At 39.3% G+C, this 8049-nt stretch overlaps 1 protein-coding gene across 1 annotated transcript in view; it reads right to left on the minus strand.

The window, feature by feature from the left end:
* The window catches only part of NRAP (nebulin related anchoring protein), a 54867-nt gene extending 51556 nt beyond the window's left edge, over positions 1–3311 (minus strand). The window contains exons 1-3 of the mRNA XM_026117538.2: positions 2699–3311; positions 2336–2430; positions 1544–1631 (exon numbers count right to left, since the gene is read on the minus strand). Coding sequence (XP_025973323.2) covers positions 1544–1631; positions 2336–2430; positions 2699–2770 — 255 coding nt within the window. The 5' untranslated portion in view covers positions 2771–3311. The remainder of the gene's footprint in view (positions 1–1543; positions 1632–2335; positions 2431–2698) is intronic.
* Positions 3312–8049: the final 4738 nt, after the last annotated feature.

Genomic DNA, 8049 nt, shown 5'->3' on the forward strand with positions numbered 1-8049 from the left:
TTTTGTTAGGATTTAAGAAACATGTTAAACTTTCTGCATAAGAAATGCTCCTACCTATAAAATAATACAGTAGCTATTGAAACCTTTTATCAGGTTAGCATTATTTTATACATTTACCAATGAAAAGTTTTCCTAGATCGAAAATTTCTACAGAACTACTCACTTAAAGTGAGCAGAATCATCTTCTTTACTAACCATAGCAATTATCTCTCTGGAGCTGAACCTCATTACATGATTGAAAAGAACAGAAGGTGCTTTAAGGTGTAAAAAACAAGTGAAAGTGATCTTTGAGCTATAATTTTCCTGGCATGTATATTCACAAACACTGGAAGTATCAGAGTCTCATATCGCTGCCTAAAAACAGAAATAGATCCTGCAGTAATCCCAAACTCATTCTTGACCAGATCTGTCACCCAGTTTAAAGTAAATGTCATAGCCACTGCTAAAATAGCTACAGCCAATAATACTGAAAAACCTGATGTATAAGAATACTGAACCAGAATGATAAAGAAAAGATATAGTATCTGGTAAGGGCTATTGAATGTACATCAACTTTGTACAGCTGATAGAAAAAATAGGAACAAATGTAGTATATTATAATATAAATAATAACACTTCCTTCTCCTATTTTAATATGATGGCTGGTCATAGTTAAACACATTGGTTTGGTTACTAAATATAGTTATGTAATGAATGGTACTATTCTAGAGTACTAAAAGACGACATTCAAGAAAGCAGCATTACACACAGAAATGAGCTAGCTACCAGTTATTATTGGCTGTCTTTCTGTTCTTTCCTCATTTTATGGAGTTCATATTAATACAAGTTTGAAACAAAAGTATCTGGAGGAAAACAATGCAAGACACAAAAGAATGACATTTGAAAAGAAAAAAGACTTTGAGCACCCCTAGAGGTTTGCAGATGCACAGCAGCTTTTTGGAGGATCGGTGCAGTTAAATGGGCATTAAAAGCTATTCTGTTCTTCATGTTTTAACAAAATCTTGTCAGCCAAACCACGCAAGTCCATGCAAGTTCCCTGAACTGTATGTTTGCTTACAAAAGGGGACTATCAGCCCAAGTTTGTCAGGAATAGTTGACAAAGCATGTATGTGAACTTTTTCCTCCATCCCTCTGAGATGGAATTTATTTTTTGTTTCATGCCACTGAGTGCCAGGTTCAGAAGAGATCTTAAGTTGTGTAAACCCCCCTGATTTAGTTACTAGGTTTGCATAGCTCTGGGCAGTATCTCTTGCAGTTTAAGTGAACAATGCTTCCATGTAGATAATCAGATTTGGTGGATAAGAGTCTGTGACCCATTTTTGTCTCTGAAAGTACGAGCATATTCAAATACAAGTGTTTTGCTTGGTTTCTTATGAGAGAATCCATCTGAAAATTATGATTCAAACCTGAGTCCAGATTCTACTGCTCTCAAAGAACACAGGCGGGTAGATAAAGAATACATATTAATATTTCTGAAACAAAACACAATGTGATATCAAAATGTAAAACAAAGCTAAACACCTCTGGCCCTCAAACTTCTTACCTCACTTACCACTTCTGATTGTTTTTTTGCATTTATGTTTATTGGTGTCTCAAATACACTTGTGAATGTGTTGTTTTTTGGATTATGCCTAAAAAAGAAAGCATAAAAGGACATCAGGAATCTATCAGATAGTCCATCAGAAAGGTTTTCTTTGAGTACTCAGAAACACACCACCAAGCTCCACCTTCCTATACATAACTTATCCCCCACTCACACATAGGTCTCAGATTACATTCATGTTATTATTATATGGAGAAGGTGCCTAGAGCAAAATTAATTTTAATGATCATCATATCAATGCTGTGTTTCTAATAACAAAAGAGAATAATAGAATAAAAAACAACTGTCATCTCTCCTTTTTCAGCTGACAAATTTGACAGGAATTGATCATTATAAAATAAAAACTTCCTAGAACAAACCAACTCCAAAATCTGCATTGTACACATTTTTCTGATTATTAGCTCAACCTTGTTAACTCTTAAACACTGATGCGGAAAGCACTGAATTTTATGGTTGGGTTTATTTTCTTCCCAAAATACTGAAATGGTGCTTAATTTGGTAACTTTTAACATACTGAACAAAACAACAAATGAGGAAGGTCTATACACAGTAACAAGAATTTCCCTTCATTTCTGATTCATGTAAATCCAGACAGATGCACTAAGGTCACTGACATTACAATTTCACATCACAGGTGGGACCAGACTGAGTCCAAATGGTGATTCTCTATTACATTAAGATTACTTGACATTTTAAACCTTTACTAAAAACAAACAAACAAAAATCACTTACGCTTGACAATAGGGCTTTTTCTCATGGCTAACAAAGTTATTTACTGTTAACATCATCTTGCATATTTCACAGTGAAAACAGGCTTTATGCCATGTCTGGAAATACCAAAAAAAAGAAGCAAAACCGAAGTTATTTTTATTTCATTACCATTCTGTTGAGTTTTACATGTCACTATTGATCCTTTCCATTTACTTCATGAATAACTATTCTTTTTCAGGCAATATGTATTGCCTGAATTAACTCATTTCAACTCTGGTCCCAGTTACAGGTTAAGAATTTTTGGAACCAATAGACTTGCACTGTGTTAAAAGTGTCAGTCCGCACATTTATTATAGTCCAAAATAATAAAGAAAGAGAACTGACCTGATCTATACAGTTAATCTTCTCAGCAGGGTAAACCCCATAGCCACATCTAGCACATGGCTGCACATTCATCTTGAAATCCACAGAGTGAAAAAAATATAGGTCTACACAAAAGGCTGAAAGAGTATGAAAGTGACTTTCTGGCCCACGCGAAGCCGCTCTAGACACTCCAGTCAGGGCCTTTTGCCGTGGTCAATGGCTCCCATTAAAGCTGTGAATTGAAGTCTGTTGCTCCGTTTGCTGACCTTCTGTTTCAAAGTCAGCTGCAGGCTGGCTTTTAAAGCTGCCAGTTAGTAAGAGTGGTTATTTTGGCAACTGTGTCAGTGCATAAGGCAGGGGAGCAATATCTTTCTCTAAATAGCAGAATGAACTCACAGAAACGAATCACGTCCATGTGAATGTTAGAATCGGATCATTTGGTATTTCAGTTTTGCTGTAAAGCTAGTTGTCATAAGCCCAGGATGAAGAGAAAGGTATATACAGCAGCAGCAACAATTTATCATAGTTGCTCTTCACCGTGATATATAGCAAGTGACCTCATTTAGGAGCAGTCTATGTATTTCTGAATGGCCTTACATTAGAAGGAAGCACCACCAGGGAAGAAGGCCAGAAATGCACCTGTGGCATCCCAGCCCTTCGTTACCTCTAGAAGAGGTACACTGGCCTTGCCCCAGCCAAGTCACAAACTCCTTCCCTTGGTGCCAATTCAGTTTGTCTGTGTATGTTACTGGGAGCTGAGCCAAACCACATTCATTCCTTGTCACTCTCTGTCTAGCCAACCTACCACTCCATGGCCACATGTGGAAGGACACACTGCAACAGACAGAGCCTTTTATCCCAAAGAATTCTAAACACGGTGGGTACAAATCCAAACATCTATCCCCCGTGGAAAAGTCATCAGAAAGGAACGATTTAGTATTGAATAGAATTACAATGAAAAGTATTTAACAGTGTACATGAAAAGTAGAGTGGCATAGGTCAGAACATAAAAATCCCTCAGCCAGGTAACACTACTGAAGAATCATTATGCCTGATACCAGGATTCAACCAAGTTTTTAGGGTCATCAAGCCTGCTCTGAACAAAAGAAGCTATTAATTTTTACTGGCTGCAAATGTTCACGATTTGAGATTCACATCTCACCTGAATCATAAACTCTCCAGTGGCAGGGCTCCATAGCACTGGGACATTGCAGAGTTCTCTCTACTGTCTCTACTCAGTCATCCACACATCCACCCCACTTCCCGTATCAGCAGCTGTCTTAGGACAGTACTAAGCACTTTCCTTTTGTGTAAACTACAATCAGCTCAATCAAAATGAGTCCCTTCTAAAGCTTATGGGTACACTTAGAAAGCCACCTACTCAAGACATGGAGATATCTGGCTGTGCTTAACTTACTATTGCTGCTTTTACTGAATGCTGACAATGTACTGGCACAATGTACTATCAGCAACTGGTGTGCTGAAAATAGAGCTCCTAATCTGAAGAGCAATGGGTATGGCACAACATCCTGCAAACACTTAAGGCCTTTCAAAATAGGTGACCAATGTCAATATATAAACAATTATATTTTCATTAAAAGATCTGTTCAAAGAACACAACTTCTTGTATTAAAATAACTGCCAATTTACCTCGTGCTATTCCTTTTAGGATCAGGAGCAATTTTATATTGACTATATTGACATCATTACAATATTTATTATGCTCACATCTGTGAACCAAAGTAATTTGGAGGTCTTCCAGTTCCCTTCTCACACAGCTTTTCATCTTGTCCCAAACTGACATTATGTTTATAGGAATGACCTATACCAGGGTCACAGCAGCCAGGCTGTCCCCTTCTTGTTTAGTGCTGGGCACACTACCAGCTGCTGCCTCTTTGTGCTCATCTACTCCAAGAGTCAACACACTGTATATTTTCTAGATAGTCCTGGTTGCCTTGTTTCTATTTGAACTCATGCTAGAATCCTAGGTCTTCCTACACTCTGGCAAGAAAAAAAGATGCACAAGATCCTCCCGACCCTGCACAGAAAATGCATTTTTAAGGCACTGCTGAAATGACTGCTGGGAGGTGCTGGAAGCAGGACATCCCTGAATGACACAAAACTACATGACTCAGCAACTACAAAACAAACCATCCATCCAGCAGTCACTTGAAGATCTAGACATCAGGGCACACAACATAGTATATACTGTGCACTCAGCCAGCATACTAGAGGTCCCTGAGAAGAACAAGACAACATATTCCTTCCAAGAGGACTGACAGACAGCTAGAAGCTCTTCGTTTCACAGATAAAAGCTATTTCATTTCCATACACACAAAGCACATTTGTTTCTTTTCACAATGCCACTTCTTACTATCTTGGCTGCAAGTGAGCAAATACGTTTTCCAAGTTCTCCTCCTTCTCCCAAGTAACAGCATGTTCAAAGAGGGGAATTAGGAAAGGCAAAAATGCCCTATACATTTACTTTTCTTTCCCAGCCATTCCGCTTCCTTCACATCAATTGTGTGCCAAATTCCGCTCAACTTTATTGAAGACTTCCCCAATTGTGAGCACCTCAAAACTGCCATATTGCTCTATTTTAGCGAATAGAGCAAAACTGCTCTATTCCTGACCATTCTGGATAAAAACTGAATTGCTAATAGAAAAGACAGTTTATTGAAAAACAAGCATTGTATGGTCTCATTATACTTCATTCTGATCATGCAAGGAATTAAATCACAAAACCAGTGCAAGTTTCTTATCTTGACAAATCTTAGCAAGGCATTTTCTCTTCAGTTAAAAGTTCATTGTGGCTTTTTTTCCTCCTTTAAGTAAGGCCCTGTAAAGGCTTTTTGATATCAATGAAAATCTTAAAAAGCTTTACTTAGCAATAAAACCTTAATCAATGTGGTTTAAAAGTAGTACCGTCATATATAAAGTACAAGGAGACAGCACACTGAAAGTGCAAATTAGTAGGAAGAAATACTGTTACCTCTCCAACCGCCTTAAACTTGGAGCATGTCTGCATGGAACGTAAAATCACGCTCTAGTTACAGAAAGTAGCCTCCGAGGGCTCTAACATACAAGTCAGGACTGCCTTTTCTGTCATTCCTGAATAGTGCCTATTCCCCTCCAGCCACACAAAATAGCAGGAAGCCAGACACCAGCACATCCCAGCAACAGTTTCGTCTGTTTGCAAAAAAAGGTGCCATTTCCTCACACAGACCGCAGGACACTACCCACTGTTAAAAGTCACCTGTAGAAGTCCAAACATTGGCCTTGCCTCAACATAACCTTCTCTGAACCATACAGTTATTAAGATACCTTGACTCATAGCCTTTTGTCTCATATAGCCTCTTCATGCTAATCAAATTTAGCATAGTAACGAATTAGCTTGCAAAAACATTGAGTGAAAGGTAGAAAAGACTTATCAGCACCAGGATCTCCCAAGACTAGACAAAAAACCTCTTTGGGACTGCCTTCCTATCTTCTACAGGAGATTTTCACATTTTGCTACCACAGAAACCAGGCAACAACTGATTACATTTCACGACTAAAAGTATTTGTACTTACACTTTCCCTTTGCTGCCAGGGTCTGGAAAACTTGAGCATGAAGGCATTTTGCAAATGCTTGTAATAGAGCAAGAGCAAAAGAGAGAGTGAGAAAAGAGAGAGACAGAAGAAAAAGAACCAAAAGGCCAAGAACTAAGGCATCACTATTACAAAGCAGATAAAGAACTGGTGAGGATGTGATACAACTTAAACTGAAAGCTTGAAGAAAAGTGTGCAAAACCTGCACAACAGAACCTGTGTGTGTACAATGAGACCTCCAAGGACCAGATATTCCCATTTGTCAGGTATTATAACCTAAAAATGCCCCAACTTTAAAACTAATAAAACATGGCAGGTGTAATAGATCACTCCAGACAGATCACAGAGAAATCCCACCCAAACACATGTGCAGAGTTGACTGGATGCACTATTCTACCAAGATTCATGAAGTCATGGTGTGCAAAACCATACTGCACAGTCTCAGTATTCCCAGCGGTGTATCAAAACCACACATCCTTTCTTGCAAAACATACAAAATCCTAACAATTGTCATGTAGGGGGGAACATCTTGTGAGCTGCTCAAATGCCCCTCCCAGAAAGTATCCCCACCTCTGCCCCCTCTGCTCAGCAAAGCACTCCCCCTTGCTTTCACAGATGCTGTGCAGAACACAGCACGCAGTTATTATTCCAGACAGGTACTATTTAGTTGCCTCAAGCCTTCCAGTTTATACCTGCCATCCACCTTCCAATTTCCCAAAGGCACACTCCATTGCCACCTGCAGCTGCTCAGGTAATAGTTAAACAGCTCTTTTCTACAATGCAAATATCCAGTGAAAAGCTTCATTATTAATGTTTTTAGAGAGTACAGCAAGTCTCCAGGGATAAGGAAAGGAATGCTGAAGCAATAGGTATCACACTGCTGGCTCTTTCCCCTGCCCAGTAATGTATACAGCCAGCTGTGCAATACTATACATGAGAAGATTTTTCCTTCCTGACCCTTCCCCTGGTAGCAATCACTCCATGCCCTGAAGCAAGACACTTCCTTCTACTATCCTTCCTAATTTCCCCCTTACTCATTACTGAAAAAAGAATGATTTTCTGAAAATGCTAGCACTTTGTACTCCATTAAAATTGGTTAATCTAACCTGTAGTTAAGAAAGGCATTGAAGCGCACTAATGCCAACAACTGACGTGAAAACAGAAAAAGGAGTTTCATCACCAGTTCAAGTCAGAAATTCCCTACACATAAATCTATTAGTCACCTCTTGTAGATTGACAAGCATTATAATAGACAACAGTACTACTTTCTCAAAGTCAGTATGTATGACTTTTAGAAGAGACCCTGTTCTAGATCTACTAAATTTGGCCACGAGGAGAAGGTGATGATAATAAACACTTTCATCAGGATAAAGAAAGTTGCAGCTAGCACACAGTTCTGCATTCCCTGAGTAAACTCCACACATGTCGTCAGGAAAGTACATTTTCATATTCTGAAGTTCAGGAGCCACTGCCAGTCACTGCTGGTGCACAGCAGAGTCCTCTCCCACCTTTCCTCTTCATGCATTTACTCGAAGAACTAGCTATTGCCAGTGTCTCCATTGTCCATAATGGTCTGTTACAGATTTAGAAATGCTGCTGGCTTCTTGAAAAGAAGCAGGAAACAGACGGCACAAGAGGAATGACGGGATTCTGCAAGAGTCTGATTTTCAGGAGCAAACTCTGGCTACATCTCCAACGAGGAGCTGCAGGCATAATCCCACGCAGCAGAGACCAGCACCGGCGGCAGCACGCAGAAACACAGCACCAGCTGCAGAGCGGTT

Source organism: Dromaius novaehollandiae, chromosome 6 (assembly GCF_036370855.1).
Source record: "Dromaius novaehollandiae isolate bDroNov1 chromosome 6, bDroNov1.hap1, whole genome shotgun sequence".
NCBI classification, from domain to species: Eukaryota; Metazoa; Chordata; class Aves; order Casuariiformes; family Dromaiidae; genus Dromaius; species Dromaius novaehollandiae.